Source organism: Xiphophorus maculatus, chromosome 1, assembly GCF_002775205.1.
Source record: "Xiphophorus maculatus strain JP 163 A chromosome 1, X_maculatus-5.0-male, whole genome shotgun sequence".
Taxonomy (NCBI): Eukaryota; Metazoa; Chordata; class Actinopteri; order Cyprinodontiformes; family Poeciliidae; genus Xiphophorus; species Xiphophorus maculatus.
The window spans coordinates 30,712,091-30,729,345 of NC_036443.1; the positions used below are offsets into that span (position 1 = coordinate 30,712,091).

General features: G+C 38.8%; 2 protein-coding genes across 2 annotated transcripts; both read left to right on the forward strand.

The window, feature by feature from the left end:
* The first annotated feature begins 7,070 nt into the window (after window positions 1–7,070).
* Window positions 7,071–13,934, forward strand: LOC102234010 (galactose-specific lectin nattectin-like). Its single transcript, XM_023339561.1, has 7 exons — window positions 7,071–7,121; window positions 8,662–8,727; window positions 10,033–10,042; window positions 10,332–10,417; window positions 11,645–11,779; window positions 12,294–12,405; window positions 13,712–13,934. The coding sequence occupies exons 2-7, from the start codon at window positions 8,662–8,664 to the stop codon at window positions 13,780–13,782; spliced, it is 480 nt and encodes a 159-aa protein (XP_023195329.1). The 5' UTR covers window positions 7,071–7,121; the 3' UTR covers window positions 13,783–13,934.
* Window positions 13,935–14,851: 917 nt separating this feature from the next.
* Window positions 14,852–16,787, forward strand: LOC111608776 (galactose-specific lectin nattectin-like). The gene is made up of 5 exons (XM_023334802.1): window positions 14,852–14,939; window positions 15,475–15,554; window positions 15,797–15,931; window positions 16,277–16,388; window positions 16,569–16,787. Exons 1-5 carry the CDS (start codon window positions 14,852–14,854, stop codon window positions 16,631–16,633), a joined length of 480 nt encoding a protein of 159 aa, XP_023190570.1. The 3' UTR covers window positions 16,634–16,787.
* Window positions 16,788–17,255: the final 468 nt, after the last annotated feature.

Below are 17,255 nucleotides of genomic sequence, written 5' to 3' on the forward strand. Positions count from 1 at the left end.
TGTTTGCCTGCACATGATTATTTTAGCCTCATTTTCAAATTCAGTATCAAGTTTATTTTTCATACTTTGCAAAAAGCTGAAATGTAACAGATTGTTTTACAGTCAACATGCCAGCAAATTATTATGAAGAAAAATCAGTCAGAGGTTTCCAAGATTCTTTGTAAAAACACAATGAAAACATGGATTTTATGATCTACTGCAACCAAACAAGAAACTAAAAATTAGTTTAAAGTGTAACTTACAACCTTGTGAAAGTGAAACCCCGATCCTGACAACTAAACAAATTTGCACAAAAATGTCAGATTTCCCTCAGAAATATAAAGATAGAACCCTAAATAACTTATTTAGAGAGTTTATTGGCAAAAATGTTAGGGATTAGTTACACTTCAAGCACTGATTTAGGAGTCTCTGGTGAAAACATTGATCATTTAGTTTGTGGCAACTCATTTTAATTCCTGAAATATCTTTTAATCTGAATCAGGCTGGAGAACTTTCACTGAGTTGTGGGTGTTAAATGATTGGTTAATACGACAGAACATTTTAAACTTTAACATTAAGTAACATTTATAAACCATGGTGGGAAAAGGAGTCAGAATTAGGAGATTCATATAAAGACCTGAAGCGTTCTGACTCGTCTGTCATCTTTGGAGAGATGACTGAACCAGAATAAGATGCTGAATTAAAGCATAAAATTAAAGCATTTCTGTCAGCAGATTTAATATCAAATCATCTCAGCAAAAATGTAGAAAGCAAAACCAGGCAAGTGTTTGCATAGCACATCAGGTTAGATGAAGTGATTTACTAAAAGATTTTAAAAATGTCATTCAAAAGAAAAGCTGAAGAAACTGGTGGAAAGAAAGCAATGCCAGGGTCACTTACATGATCAGAGGAAGTCATGTCTGCAGGAATATTTTTCAGTTTGCAGAACTTTTGTGTTTAGAACAGCATGCTGAAAGAAAAGATTACTTGTTCACAGTTTTGCTGTGGCCAGTCACATTTACAAAGCAGCACCAGTCTTCTCTTTAGAATGAACAAAGACAGTAAGTGTATTAAGAGACTAATATTTTTATTTCAGGTTGCATATATTAAGATGTTGTGTTACTGCGGGTTAGGGGTCCATGAGTGTCTGTTAAATGGGTCAAGTGTTCTTCAACATCCCAGAATCATGAAACCATCAGCTGTGCAGGCTGCATGTAGACAAGAGCAAAATCAGTGAGAGAGTTTACAGGAAAAGACAGCAGCATGCAGACGATGTGGTGAAGCAAAGTGATTCTGCTGTAAGTCAGCAAAAAGATTTACACAAAGATCAAACTCAGGAAACAAGAGAAGGAAGCATTTTGTTTTCAACATTCCAAGATCCTAATCAGAAAGACTAGATCAGATTTTTCTTCCATCTGGTGTTACTCTTCCTGTCACTGCAGCAATGGTGACAAGTAGTTTATCCATGTTTAACTCTTAACTAACTCAAAACTATTCATTTGTTCCTTTCCAATTTTCTAATATTATCTTAACTGGATGATTTTCATTATGTCCTCTTAAATTTATCCAATAATTAACCATTATCTGGTGTCTTCTGATACATAATGGCATTTCTCCTGATTCTACTTGTAAAGCACAAAGTTGACTTAACTGCCTCTAAACAAATTCTCAATGCTCTAGCTTGAATAACATCTAATTTTTTTAAAACTAGTTTTAGCCGCTGAACCAAATAAAACTCCCACAATCTATTCTTGACCAAATTAACACGGACATCGTGCAATAATGGGAACCAGGGTTTGGCACTCTGTGGGATTTTTCTGTTTTCCTGCTGCTTCCCTGTTCTTCCACTAGATGGTGCCTAGAGGTGCCACACCTTGGAGAGCTTGCTCCTGAGAGACTAGCCTGTGTTTGTGTGGGCGGGCGTGTGCGTGTGTGTGTGCGCGTGGTTGTGTGTTCATTCACAGACCAGACATTCATTCACCATCACATACCTTACTGTAAACAGCAAAAACAGCATTTTCCCTCATGGGGACGAAGAAATGTCCCCACAATGTAGAGGGACAAAAGGTTCCCATGAACATATAAAAACCTGGTTCACACACACACACACACACACACATACACATATGTTTGTCTCTCTATCTTTGCAGGGACTTTCCAATCAATCAAATTTTATTTGTATAGCACATTTCAGCAGCAAGACATTTCAAAGTGCTTTACATCATATCAAACACAGAAACACAATGTAACATAGAATCAACAATCAAAACACGACATTAAGTCAGGTTCCATCAATAAATTTGTAATTGATTAGGTTTCAAATACAATTCCAAACAGGTGGGGTTTTAGTTGAGTTTGCATCCATAAAAGGTTTACCTGTTACACTCCTACTGTGTTATATGGAACAAAATACCTGTTGCTATTTTTATTCCCCCTCACGCTCACAATAACACAGTTTAAAACGATGTAAACAGCATTTTAATGGGCTTCTGGCACAAGGCTCCGTACACCTGTTTCACTGAATTTTGAGCTGGGACTCTGCCGTCCCTCACGGATTTTCGTGCAATTCTATTCCATTGACTTCGATTAATTTCTCCAACCCAACCCTAACCAAAACTCAATACACATCCTAGTCCTAAACCTAACTCTTAACCTAAAAACACAATTTCTCCTTGTGGGGGCCAAGTCCTGGTCCCCACAAGGGGATGTGTCTCCACAATGTAATATGTGTCAGAAAAATGGTCCCACAATGCATCAAATATCTGCTGCTCACACACATGGTTGCGTGTGTGTGTGTGTGTGTGTGTGTGTGTGTGTGTGTGTGTGTGTGTGTGTGTGTGTGTGTGTGCGTGTGTGTGTGCGTGTGTGTGTGTGTGTGTGTGTGTGTGTTCCTGACTTGTCTGATCGTTGTGTTTCAGCTCCAGCAGGAGCTGCAGGACCAGGCAGTGAAGGCTGAGATCAGACTGAGCTGGAAGAACCAGCCTGATGGGAAGATTTTCTACACCGAGAAGCAAAATTAACCCAAAGTTTCTCCAGATGAGAAACTTGAATTTTATTTTAATTACAGGAGGCACAAGTAATACATAAATAAAGAAATGATATAGTATGAAGGTTTAGAGGTGAAAACAAAGCTTTTAGTTTAGCAGCTGTAGATAAAAGGCCTTTTTTAATAAAACATCTTTAAACATCATAACAATAACCTTAAACACTAAATATTTCTGCCATTTTTACTGTCTGTTTATGAACAGAAACATAATTCATAGTCCAATCTAAACGGGGACAGCTCCCCCTGCTGGACTGTAGTTAATCTGCACCACATGTAAACTGGTTGAAGTCACATTGATGCAATAAACATGTGATGACTTCAAACTGTTTTTACTCTAAAAGTAAAAATCATATCTGCCCTCAATATTTCTGTCTCCAAGGTTTTAAAATTTAAATCTACCATTTTTGTTTACAACATGTGAAAAGTATTTTTCTCTCACAGGCCGATTCTGTTTTTACTTTTTTGTCACATTTAAAGTTCCATATAATTAAACTAACTGTAATATTGTACAAAATAATTTGAATTAACACAACAGGCAGTTTTCAAATGATTTTATTCAGTAAGGAAAAAAAAACCCTTTCTGTTTATTTATTGGTAGTTTGATTAAACTCCATGTTTTCAGCTCGGTTTCAGCAGCCTGACCCAGACCTGGTTATTCCCTGACCTGCAGATATAATAATAACTCATACTGAACCTCTCTGGCGGTGGACAGATCTCTAAAAGAACATCCTTCATACTCAGAACCGTCCAGTGTGACTGAACTAAAGCAGTTCTGCTGTTTCTCAGAGGGATTGTTGAGTTTTCACAAGCTGTTGTCTCTGATGGGCCATGATTTTTAAAATCATCGTTTGAAAACTGCTTCTGGGATTCACTCTTTATTAAAAATTAAAAATAGATGATCTGAAACATTAAAATGTAACAAAATAGGAGAAACAGAAGAAATGTTTAAAGGGGCAAATACATTTTACAGCATGATACTCTGGGACGGACAGATGGACAGACAGACAGACAGACAGACAGACAGACGGACAGACGGACTGGCAGACGGACGGACAGACGGACGGACGGACGGACTGACAGACAGACAGACAGACGGACAGACGGACTGACAGACGGACGGACAGACGGACAGACGGACTGACAGACGGACTGACAGACGGACGGACAGACGGACTTTCCAACCAAATAAATGTGGAACTGAAGTGGCAATAAAACATAACCACACTGTAATAATTTTTAAGTCTTTATAAGAAGCCCAGTTTAAGAAATAAAATAATACATTTTAACTCTTCAATTTCCCTTTTGGCTCAATAAAGTATTTTTTAAATTGACTTTGAAGAAGGATGTCAGTTTTTATAGTGTAGAGCTTTTGAAAAGGCATTCATGTTTTTATTTAATTCTCATTTCTAAATATTAATGTTAATATTTGTAGTGTGTTAGTGACGTTGTGACGGGACGGATCGGGTCCCAGAAGTTTGTTGACAAAGTGAAAGAGGAGCAGAAGCAGTTCTGGATGAAATCTGATATTCAAACACCAGACGACCCGTTTGAGTCAGACACACCCTGATGCTGTGGGAATCGGCCTATCCAAAGTAAACAGGTTCTGATGATTCAGCAGTTTGCTGGAATTAAAAATCATGATCAGGTCAGAGAGTCGATTAGTTTGACTCTTGAAACGCTTTGAATCAAACAGCTTAAAGTCATTAAAATGGTTAAACTGGAGATGCTCCAGTTATGTCTGATCCAGGGTTGTTGGTTCAATTCCTCTTAAGATTCCTGTTTTTGTTGTGTTAGTAAATACTTTTATTCATCTACTTTCATTTATTCACATCTAAAACGTCAAGTAAAAAGTCAGCAGATTATTGACCTGAACCAAAATATTGTTAAAGGGAATTTATTTATGAGCAAAATCTTTGAATATAAACTAAACACATTAAATTTAAAAAATAATTATTAAAATAAACTTTATCGATCCCAAAGAGAAATGAAATACACCCAACATGTCCGCTGTTTCAGGTCAATGATTGAAGCTCAGCTTGCATTAGTTATATATTATTATTAAGAATGAAACTATCATTAAATATGACAGAGTTTAACCCTGAAGCCCTTCTGGAACATCTGGAAACATGATGACTGATGTACATGAACATGTGGATCCGATGACTGTTTGCTGGTTTCCACCTCTGTTGTTAAAAGGATCAAATGATCGAAGATCAACAGAAAACAGATCGGATGAAACAGGAAGTCAAACCCTGAAGGCAGCTTCCTGGACGGGAACCAAATCTAGTTAAAACAATTCTACTCCAAATAAACCAAATAAAATAATTCAGTTTATGAGTCTAAAAGGTCTTAAACCCCAATTAAGTATAATAAAGAGTTTATTCTATTACATTCCAGTCATTAATTTATATTTATGGATCTCAGAAATTAGAGGGTAAAGTTTCCAGAAGTTTATTGAACGATTTATCATCTTCTGAAGAAAAACACAAAACCAGCAACATGCAGAGAACGGCAGCAGAACTAAAACCTTTTAGTTCCTTAAAGGTTTGAGCTGCCAGATTCTGGCTGAGTTCACACAATTACCCTCAAACATGAACAGGTTACGTTCAAGTTTATTTGAATAAAACATTTCAGCAACAAACCATTTAAAGTGCTTTACATCATAAGGACAGAACACAGTCAGCAGAAAATAAGAAACAAACATTACATTTCGTCAAATTTCATTATCAGAACCTTCATCAAATGTATTGATCAATGTTCCTTTACTAATAAAAGCAGCAGGTCAGTTTCAGCCTGGATTTAAAGGATCTCAGTGTTTCAGCTGTTTGGAGGTTTTCTGGAAGTTTGTTCCTGGTTTGTGGTGCATAGAAGCCAAATGCTGGTTCTGGTTCTGGTTCTGGTTCTGCAGAGCAGACTAGAGCCAGAAGACCTGAGAGGTCTGGAAGGTTGATCCAGCAGCAGCAGATCTTTAATCTGTTCATTCACAGCAAATTCGCCAGAGTTAAAATTTCAATGTTGGCACATATTAGGGCAGTGGTGGCCAAAGTGGGTCCTGGTGGGCCGGTTTTATTCTCTCCCTGCTGGTATAACAACCTTCTCAGCAGGTCAAAGTTCTCCTTAGGCCTCTAATCAGCCGTCATTGGATCCAGGTGTGTTAAACCAGGGAGAGACTAAAACATGCAGGATGCCGGGCCTCCAGGACCCACTTTGGCCACCACTGTTTTAGAGTGTGGGGACTGAAGTGTTTTCTTGACTGTCAGGTTAATTGGTCTCTCTAAATTCTCCTTAGGAGTGTGAGTGTGTATGGTTATTTGTCCTGTCTGTCTCTGTGTTGCTCTGCAACAGACTGAATACCTGTCCAGGTGACCCCGCCTCTCACCTGAAACGTTAGCTGGAGAGGCACCAGCACCTCCTGACCCTGCTAGGGACAAGGGTGGTAGAAAATGGATGGGTGGACTTTGCGTCCCTCTCCATGGGCTGCCACCTTATCGTAGTGGAGGGGTTTGAGGGCCCTAATGATCCTAGGAGCTATGCTGTCTGGGGCTTTGTGCCCCTGGTAGGGTCACCCAAGGCAGACAGGTCCTCGGTGAGGGACCAGACTAAGCGCAGCTTGAAGACCCCAATGATGAGTTATAGCAAAGGTCTTAGTGTTCCCTCGCCCGGACACAAGTCACCGGGGCCCCACTCTGGAGCTAGGCCTGGAGGGGGGGCACGATGGTGAGCGCCTGGTGGCCGGGCTTTTACCCATGGAGCCCGGCCGGGCTCAGCCCAAGGAGGAGACATGGGTCCCCCCTGTTTTCGTCCAAGTCATTCTGCAGTAACTCTGTCTGTGCGTGTAAAACAGTAATTACATGAGACTTCAATCAACAGCAGCTTGTTGACTGTGGGAGTTTCATCATGTTAGCTGATACCTTTGTATTTGTATGTGTTCATGAAATGTAAACAGTGGAAATATTAATTATTTGACATTATGGTGTTGACAGATTATGGTCACACCACCCAGTGAGGGTATTTAAAGGCTGCGCTCCATCCCTAGATATCCTGGTACCAAGTTCGGCTGCTGAGACTCACTTCACTGCTCACAACCCAAAGAACGGTAACGTTGGAGCTCTTCTTCTTTATCTCAATGCTTTATATATTTTAAAATTCAAATAGATCTTTTGTCATTTCATCAGATTCTGAATATGAACAACAATGTCTAAGGGGACCCATGCTCGTCTTTAGCAACGATGCAGTGGTTTTTCAGACAAGTAGTTTCTTCATTTGTCTAAAAAAAAGACATAAAATCTGAGCAAATATGAAAATATGTTTCTATAGATGTGAGGACATTTTTCTGGTTGATACAGCATTCTAAAGGGCTTATAGACCCTATTCACCTAGATATGTAGGTAGGCCTTCTCTTCTACTTCCTGTTAAATAAAGGCCACTTGGACCAAAAACAATCTGTTTGCTTTTATTTTAAATGTTTTATGCCCAGATACTTTTCCCAAAATGATTTAATACCTGGAGTTTTGACTTCAGCAGGTCAGAAACATAGAAAAGCAAGGCATCAGCATAACTTGGTGATGACTTGTGACCAGAGATAGACTTCTACAAAAGTCCAGCATTTCCCTGCTGCTATGGTTCACAGTAACAAGTGTGTTTCAGTTGCAAAGGCAAATAGGAGGTCATCTAAAGGTCAGCTCTGCCTGGTTCCACTGTACAGCCTAAAATATTCTGGACCCACAGCTAAGAAAAGAAAACGGTTAGCTGTGGACCTTCAGCTTACTTACAGTTTGTTTTGGCGCCTATTTCTCCTTTTGTTGTCAGGAAGTTTCAGCTTCAGTAGCTTGTATTCCTCCTGTAGCTCTGAACTTGTAGTTTCAATCTACTCAAAGAGTTGGCTAACAATGTTAGCACTGGACTCAAGGTCACTGTGTTCTTGTCCTGACAGTCAGTTTAAGTGTCTAAGGTCACAAATGAATACTTGAAGTTGACTGAAAGATGTTCCCAAAATTTCTTAAAATAGCTCAAGTAAATTTGCAGCATGTATTGCAGTCAGTGTTCCACCTGCCTCATTAGCATCGTTAGCCTCATTAGCCTCATTAGCATCGTTAGCCTCATTAGCATCGTTAGCCTCGTTAGCTGTGCCATTGCCTGCTCTGCTGGCTGGTCCTTCCTGCTGCAGTTGGTGGATTTGGACAAAACTCATCAAACCTCAGTGCTTCCTCAGGTTTGAGAGAGATCAAAATGAGAAGGTAACAGTTATATTATATAGTAGGGTATTATCCTCTTTATTGAAAACTATTTAAAATTTCCCTCCACTTCAACATTTTAATCCACTTTCCGTTTGTCTATCACATTAACATCATAGATGTTTGAGGTTGTAAATTAACAAAACCTGAAAATCCTTAAGTGATCAGGGCCAGACTTTAGACTGAGAGCCCAAAGCTTGAGATTTTCTGGTTGTTCTTTTTGTTTCTTGTTTATTTTAAGAAAACATAATGCAAACATTGTATTTTTTAATTTTATTTCATTATTTGATAAGAACAAAGATAAACCTTGGCTAGTTAGCAATGCTGGGTGTGAATACATATGACAGCTCTGTAAATTCATTATTTCTGAAAAACTGAATATTCCTGATGATTCTCCCTCAGATGGCCTCAGTTCTTTACTTCGCTTTGCTCCTCTCTCTGAGCTGCGTTCTCTGCAACGGAGTCAAAGTGAGTCTGCCATCTTGTTTTTCTCTCAAGTGAAAAACAGATTATAAAGTATTATTGAGGAAATGTTTACAGAGTGAAGCTGAGGAGTTTTTAGATGAGGCAGCTGAAGGTGTTCAGACTTGAAGCTGTTTGAGTCACAGAATGAAGATACATTTACTGTATTAACAAACACATTTAAAATAAAGTTATTGTGAAAAGTTCAGTATTTTATTTCCCTTATGTCAGACAATCATACTCATTATATTGTATAGATTTTCTTACACATAAAGATAAATATTACATATTGCATTTGATAATTGTGACTCACATAGAATGAAAACCCAAAATTTTGTGTCTCCAAAATGTAGAATATTACATCTGATTGATGATAAAAGATATTTTAAACAGAAATTTCTTCTGAAAACTCTGTTTATTACTGTAAGGGCAACTTGGTGCCCTGCAGGTGGCGCTCCACCAGGTGAGTCTAATCAGGTCAGTCAGCAGCTAATTGGTCACTGGCAGGTGAACAGCTAGCAGGACAGACAGACTGACTGACAGACAGCAGCTACATAAAGGCACTGAAACTGTGAGTTAAAGGACTTTAAACTTAAAGGACCATCGCTAAGCTCACTATTTGGACTATTAAAAGCTCCTTCTGGAATTTTTGGTTTAAAATTGGTCAAATACATGAAATATGGTTAAAATTTACGGAATATTAAAATTGTCTAGTTACAAATTATCTACAAATTAATTGTACTCCCCTCAGAATTATACTTTTCACCTCTAAATTAATACTTTGTACCTTGAAAATTGACAGTTTCTATGCTCTCAGCACCTGGTCTGGGCTCCTTTTGCTTGAAGTCCTGCAACTATGGGTCTCATCCTATGACACTTCTTTCGTTCACTCAACTTTTTATGAATATGTTTGGTTACAGCACTGTGCTAACAACCAGCATTGACCTTTTGCGTCTTGCCTCCTTGTGGAGGGACATCCGTCCAGTCAGCTGCCGTCCTCATGATTGTGCAGATCAAGTTATGACTTTGTAAAATTGATCTGATGTAATAAAAGTTTCTGAGACGTTTGGGTTCTGATGCTCTGTGAGTCTCACACATTAACATTGCAGCAAATACAGGTTTAAATGTTTACTTTGTATGATGAATAAGAGAAGTTTAACTTTTGATATGGAAGAAAATATATTGGTAATTATTTAGTATGTGCATTAAAATTAACTTCCAGGATTAATATGTTGATAATCTCCATCTAGATTAGCAGCTTTTGAGTGACTTATGGTTTTATTAATCTCTAAGTTTTCTCTCTATCCACAGATTGAACTTGGTAAGTACTTCAACCAGACGGAAAGCAAGCTGAGAGTCTTGTTACACTTTGACTGAATTATGTTTTAAAAGAAACACAGAAGTCCAAATGTGATGTAAATACTTGTGAACCTGTAATGAGGCAGCTTTGCCTCAATACATTGTCATTTATTTATGAAGAACAAGGATTTTGCTGCTAGTCTCTCTTTCCATTTAATAAGATATATATAATTTCTTCAAATTCATTTTGAGAATAAATGTCATTGTTTAGCTCTTATTTAGGATCTTTTGCACTTCTTTGCATTTCCCAGTTCCTTTATGCCCGACTGGTTGGTCTGAGTATGGAAATCGCTGTTTCCTCTTCCAGAGTACTGAGACGGACTGGGCTACTGCTGAGGTACAGTCACAAAAAAATCTGTGCTTAAGACAAAAAACAGTTGATGTTTTGTGTGTTGTAAACCTGTCACTTTATTTATTTCACTTTTTGTTTATTTCATCTTTGCCCCCTTTGACCAGACGTTGGTTTCATAAATAATCAGTTTGTAATTTCATTAATGTTTTTAGAATCTAGAATTCCCATCTGAATGCTTTGATTTAATTCAGTTTATGTATCATCACTTCACAACAACTGTTGCTTCATGACACTAAAAACTGTTAATTCGGTTCAAGTCACACAATAAATCCTAGTTATGCATCAGTGCATCAAGTTCACTTTTTATGCGTTTTGTCATTAACTTTACAATAATCCTTCATATCTAACATGCATGTAGTGACAGTGGAGAGGAAAACCTCCCTTTAACAGGAAGAAACCTCCAGCAGAACCAGAACCTGGCTCAGTCCAAACGGCCATCTGGAGGGTTGAGAAGATGAACAGAGAAACGAAACAGAAGAACTGATCTAGGAGTAATTTCTATATTCATGAAAAGTAAAAAGTTAGTATGAGGAAAGGGAGGATGAATGGATGATGGCAGCTTTATCTGCTGATTCCCTCCAGGAAGGAACCAGATCCAGACATCAGAGCAGGAGGAGCTTCTATGGAGAGAACTGGAGAGTTGCAGCAGAGTCAGGAAGTGTTCAGTTTGTCCCCCAGCAGTTCTACGTCTATAGCAGCTTAACTACAGAGACAGTTCAGGACAACCTTGGCCCTTATAGGCATGATGAGACAAAGACGAGTAGAACAGTCTGGACTGGATCTCTGCTCCGCCTGGGGAGAGTCGGAGCGCCGCCAGAGGTCATGAGTCTCAATCTTGCAACATTCAGGGACAAAAAGCCAAATTTATGTGCTTTGACTGATTTGCTGTTTCTATTTCATGTTTTTGCATTTTGGAAGGTGACCTTGTAACCTGGTTATGATCCAGCAGCATAAAAAATCAGGACTGTAAATGCAATACTACCATCAATCACCAAAGTGTCCAGAGAAAAGAAACGACTCATTTTCCAGACGTTGTTCAATGAAACGACTTTATGAGAAACAAAATGTGCTGTTAGTCATCAAGTGCTGCTACAAGTTTGTCTTCAGGAGAGTTAAACTAAATAAAGAGCTCCATCTTCTCTTTTAGTTGGACTTTTCTTAGTTTTGCAGTCTGTTGCTTTTAGCGTTTTTCTTTTCTTTTCTTTTTCCCAGCGTGCCTGCAATGATTTAGGTGCAAATCTGGCCTCCATCCGCAACAGCAATGATCACAACTTCCTGAAGAACCTGGTCAACAGAAAGAAAGGATCGTACGAGAGAACCTGGGTCGGAGGCCATGATGGTGAGAAGGTCAGTTTTTTCATTTATTTTTATTTTTTGGTAGTCAGAGATGGTTTACAGCAAATGTTTTGCTTTGTACCCAGAGGAGCTGGGAAAAGGGTCACAGAGAGGGAGGTCTGGGTCTCCTACCTCTGACTAGATAAGCAAAGGATCGATGGACGGATGAATTGATCTTGCAATAAAATATTAAAAATTGTCTGTGCATAAACCACCTGTGCTGGTGGATTATATTTATATCACATGTAATGATGGCACATGACAAAATGTAATGCTTCACATATTGACTGTGTGTTCAATGACTTTATATTTTCATGTTTTTATGACGTAAAGCCGTTTTAACTGTTGCTGAAATGTGCTATACAAATAAACTTGACTGACTGATCATGATGGGGAATCAAGGGACCTTGTAAAATCATCTAGGACCCATAAATGGCCCCTGGACCGCAGTTTGGACCTCAGTGTCCTGGAAGTAAATAAAATGTATGCATAGTAAAATGTGTGATTAAAAAACACCTGGTTTCAGGAGGGTGTGTGGCTGTGGAGTGACGGGTCAAAGTTCACCTACAACCAGTGGGGCAGCGGGGAACCAAACAACCTTTATGGAAATGAAAACTGCATGGAGATCAACCGGAAAGGTGAACATCATTGTCATGATCTGTGTTTTTCTGTGTATTTATTTCTGAGTTTCCTGTGTCCTTGAGTCTCCGTGTTGTCCTGTCTCCCCTCGATTACTCCCAGCTGTGTCTCGTTCCCTGATTACCTCCTGTGTATTTAGTGTCACCTGTGTGTCTGTGTCTTTGTCGGATCCTCGTCTCATTTGGCGTCTAGTCTCTGCCGTCTGTGTATCCAGTCCGTCATCTCGTCCGTTGTGTAACTGGTTGCTACCGGCGTCGAGCCCTGGTTTCTGCTCAGTCGTGCTGCCCGTTGTTTGGCCCGTGTTGGACTGTGTTATGCTGGACATTCATTATTAAAATAATTTATTTATCGCATCATGGGTCTACAGCGTCTGCCTCACCACCTCTATACCGCACTTCATGACAATCACCAATCAGCCTCTTGGCTTTTAAACATGTCCTACGCAGCAAATATACTGAACAAAAATATAAACGCCCCATGACAAATATTGTTGCAGTGTGGAGTTAACAACTGTAAATGAACATTTGCTGACATTTTATTGTACAAAAGTAATATTTCTCTGATTTGTGTATAATTTTTAATCCAACTTGCTGTCAGTGAGTTGGTTTTTAACTCCAGTGGGTGATCAGACAAAATGAGCAACAGCTGGACAATCCTTGGACTGGACAATAACAGGCCACCCCAAAATGCCAAATTTTGACACCAGTCACAAAGCCTCAGATGTTGCAAGTTATGCAGGAGCGTGCCATCGGCATGTTGGATGCAGGGACGAGCAGCAGAGCAGCAGCTGCACGGCTCGGTGTCTGTTATCATTAAGAGTTGGTTTCCAACAGACTGGCTCTACTGCAGATCCTCCTCATCCTCATCGGCCACGTCGGATCTCTCAGCACCAGACACACAGCCGATGAGACTATTGGTCTGAACAACAGACACGTCGCACCTCAGACTGTCTGTAACCACCTACGGGAAGGCAACTGGGTCAAAATCAAATTCCTCACCCTGACCCCCTTCATGTTCAAAGGACTGTTGATCCGCTACAAACGGCCAGACCACGATGTTATCAATGCCAATATGAAGATCAATAATTTCTGAAAATATAGTTTGAGTTTCTCTATATATTGTTTAACCCAAATGTTCATAAAACTCATATTTGACATGGGGGGTTTATATTTTTTAGTGTATTTAATAATTACAGATCAGTTGGTTTTAATAAATCTTAGGATTTATTAATTTATTAAAAGGATTCCAAACAGATTCACCTGCTGCTGAAATATTTTCCTGATATTATTTTTTATCTCTTTTCAGGATCAATTATTTACCTGAACGATGAAGGGTGCACCAGAAATAGTTTCTCCATCTGTGCCAAAAACCGCTAACTCCTCCCTCCTCTTCCTGAGAAATCCAACATGACCATGTGACCTTCTCACTGGTGATGTCACTTCCTCCAGGATGTCAGGCCTCGATGGCGTCGCTGCTGGAAGACACACGGATAAAATCTGATTTCAAATAAATCTGTTGCATGAATAAACTTTTTTTGTCATGTCATTTTATTTCTTTGGGAGAAGATGATAAACTTTAGATTAAGACAATTTCTTGAGTGAATCTGTCTCTGAATCTCCATGGTAACATGAAACCAGTGAAAACATGAAACCGTCATTCATCCCATCACGATGCCTGAGCCTCCAGGCTTCAGCTAAGATGTTACAGTAGCAGCTCGCAAAGTTTGGAAGATATTTTAAAGTCTTTCACAGAATCTACAGATAAACTGTAGATTTTTTTGACTTGTCTATCTGACTTGTACAGCTCTAAGTCTGTCCTACACTGTAAAACCATTGCTGATTACTTTTACATAAAGTACATGTGAAGAAGTCCCAGACGATTTGACAGCTGAAGTCTTGGGCTGTCACGGCGTCTGCTGTGTACCTCCCAGGTTTCACTCAAACTGTAAGATCTGCAAGAAGCTCTCGCAGCAGCTTCTCTATGGAGTGAAAATAGTCTCAAAATATCTCTCTGTATGTGTAAAAGTATATGTAAAAGTATGCCTACAAATGTTGGCGTAGGAGAAGGTTTATTTTATTTTTAAGGTTTATAAATCCAGTATTACACACACACAAATATTTTTACACTCACACAAATATTTTTACATTCACTGATATTTTGAGACTATTTTCACTCCATATTCTCCTGAAGAGACAGTTACAATGGAAACCAGATATTTACATTCACTAAATAAAAAGACACAAACAGATTTTTTCTCACTGTCTGAAGTTAAATCTGCACAATTTTTTTTGTTTTAGCTTAGTTAGAGTTACCAAAATTATTTCAAATTGCTAAGAAGAAATTAGTGAAGATATCAGAGAATCATGGAGCTGCTCCAGTCTGCTTCATCCTGGGAACAACTTACCAATGCTTAAAGGTGCGGCGTTTGTCTGTGCATCTACAGGCATGACGGGAATGTCCACCCATAAAAGCGCTCAGGAAGGAGACGGGTTCTGGTCCAAAACGTGCAGATTAACCCCAGTCGTTATTCACAGTGAAACTCTTCTGTACTGACATGAACTGAATAGCCACTCAGCGAAGAAGAAGCCTTTACTTTAGAGGAAACATACAAAACTAGACTGCAGTTTGCAGACACACACAGAGACAAAGAGCTTCACTCTGCAGACAGAAATGGTCTGATGACACTAAAGTGGAACTGTTAGGTTCTAATGACACAGGGGAGCTTTCACCATCCCAGTTGTCAAATATGGACAATAAAACATTTTCTTTTAAAGGTTTTATCAGCTATAATGGTCACACAGGACAGCAGGTTGTGAGAGAGAGCAAAGGTCAACAGGCCAGGACTCGAACCTGCAACAGCCTGGTCGAGGACTAAGGCCTCTGTATGGACTGCTCTCTCTCCACCTTGTGCAGCCAAACTCTGAGTCTTTAATTGATCAAAAGTTCTGTCATCACAAATAGGCATCTGGAGAGTGAATTTAACATATAATAATCAGAAGGGCTAACTTATATATCTATGAATTCATTATAATTTATTAAAATATCTTTTGAATTGTTTTTGTCAGCAGCCTGTCCTCCTGGCTGGACCCAGTTTGGAAGTCGCTGCTTAATTTTCTACTACAACATGAAGACGTGGAGTGATGCCGAGGTACAGAGCCACGCAAACACAACTCACTGCTTCAGTTTCTAACATGGACACTCTCCTCAGAGTAGCTGCACTCACTGAGGAAAATAAAGGAAAATTAAGCTGCTCTGCTTTATTTTCCTGTATGTTTTTCCTGTTTATTTTATTTTCTTCAAATGTGTATGAAAAACTCAGGTTTTTCATACACATTTGAAGGTATTTATTTTCCCAATATAACTTTGTCTACTGTGTCTGTTCCTCATTAGGAGTTCTTCATTTCTATTGGTGGGAATTTGGCCTCAATCCACAACAATGAAGAAAACAGCTTCCTGAGTGACATGGTTATACGGGACACTGGGAGCCCTGCGGTCATATGGGTCGGCGGCTACGATGCCATCACAGTAAGTTCCTGAAAACAAACTAACACGCTGCAGCTGGATGACCTGCATGTTCACACAAGTTAAACTTGTACTGTGTGTTGATGTACACAGAATGTTTATCAACATAAAAAACACACACACACTCATGAATATCTGAGGGGGTGATGTTCATGGGTGTGTGTGTGTGTGTGTGTGTGTGTGTGTGTGTGTGTGTGTGTGTGTGTGTGTGTGTGTGTGTGTGTGGCCTTGTATTTGGTACATTGTAAGGTATCAAATCCTGCAATAAATGATATTTCAGTAACTGTATTTTTAGTTAATCACAACCTGCCTGGCAGGTTTTTTGTTCTAACATTTCATGTCTATTAGGAGGGACAGTGGATGTGGAGCGACGGATCAAAGTTTGACTATACTAGCTTTGCTATCGGTCAGCCTGACAATTCTCAACAATCAGAAAACTGCCTGGAAATTAACTACACTGGTAAAGATAAACCCATTTTTTATTTGTTTGTTATTTAGTTTTAGAATGAAGGAAGGCTGAAACCTGACCCTGTGCGGTGTTAAAAGTTACATGTAATTAATAAGCAATAGAACATGAAATAAGATGGAAATGTAGAAGAATCAGATGTTTAGTCATGCTTGTGTTTTTTTCTCCTAACAGTGTACAAGTGGAACGACAGATCATGTGTCCAGCCATGGCCATTTATTTGTGCCAAAAGAATCTGAAGCCTCCAACAATTCTGTTTTTGGTGGGATTTCTTTTGGGATTAATGGGTTTATAATCTTTTGAAATAAAAAGTAACATTATAAACACAAACTTGATTTAATGATCTTTATGCTGTCAAATATTTTTACTTCATTAAATGGTGTGAAAACTTCATGTTTGCCTGCACATGATTATTTTAGCCTCATTTTCAAATTCAGTATCAAGTTTATTTTTCATACTTTGCAAAAAGCTGAAATGTAACAGATTGTTTTACAGTCAACATGCCAGCAAATTATTATGAAGAAAAATCAGTCAGACGTTTTCAGGATTCTTTGTAAAAACACAATGAAAACATGGATTTTATGATCTACTGCAACCAAACAAGAAACTAAAAATTAGTTTAAAGTGTAACTTACATCCTTGTGAAAGTGAAACCCCGATCCTGACAACTAAACAAATTTGCACAAAAATGTCAGATTTCCCTCAGAAATATAAAGATAGAACCCTAAATAACTTATTTAGACAGTTTATTGGCAAAAATGTTAGGGATTAGTTACACTTCAAGCACTGATTTAGGAGTCTCTGGTGAGAACATTGATCATTTAGTTTGTGGCAACTCATTTTAATTCCTGAAATATCTTT

Excerpts from the sequence above, each read along its gene's own strand:
- LOC102234010 (XM_023339561.1), top strand. The coding sequence starts at position 8,662 with ATGGCCTCAGTTCTTTACTTCGCTTTGCTCCTCTCTCTGAGCTGCGTT. Across the intron at positions 10,418-11,644 it reads CGGACTGGGCTACTGCTGAG|CGTGCCTGCAATGATTTAGG; the intron begins GTACAGTCACAA and ends TCTTTTTCCCAG. Across the intron at positions 11,780-12,293 it reads GAGGCCATGATGGTGAGAAG|GAGGGTGTGTGGCTGTGGAG; the intron begins GTCAGTTTTTTC and ends ACCTGGTTTCAG.
- LOC111608776 (XM_023334802.1), top strand. The coding sequence starts at position 14,852 with ATGACGGGAATGTCCACCCATAAAAGCGCTCAGGAAGGAGACGGGTTC. Across the intron at positions 14,940-15,474 it reads AACCCCAGTCGTTATTCACA|CCTGTCCTCCTGGCTGGACC; the intron begins GTGAAACTCTTC and ends TTTTGTCAGCAG. Across the intron at positions 16,389-16,568 it reads CCTGGAAATTAACTACACTG|TGTACAAGTGGAACGACAGA; the intron begins GTAAAGATAAAC and ends TTCTCCTAACAG.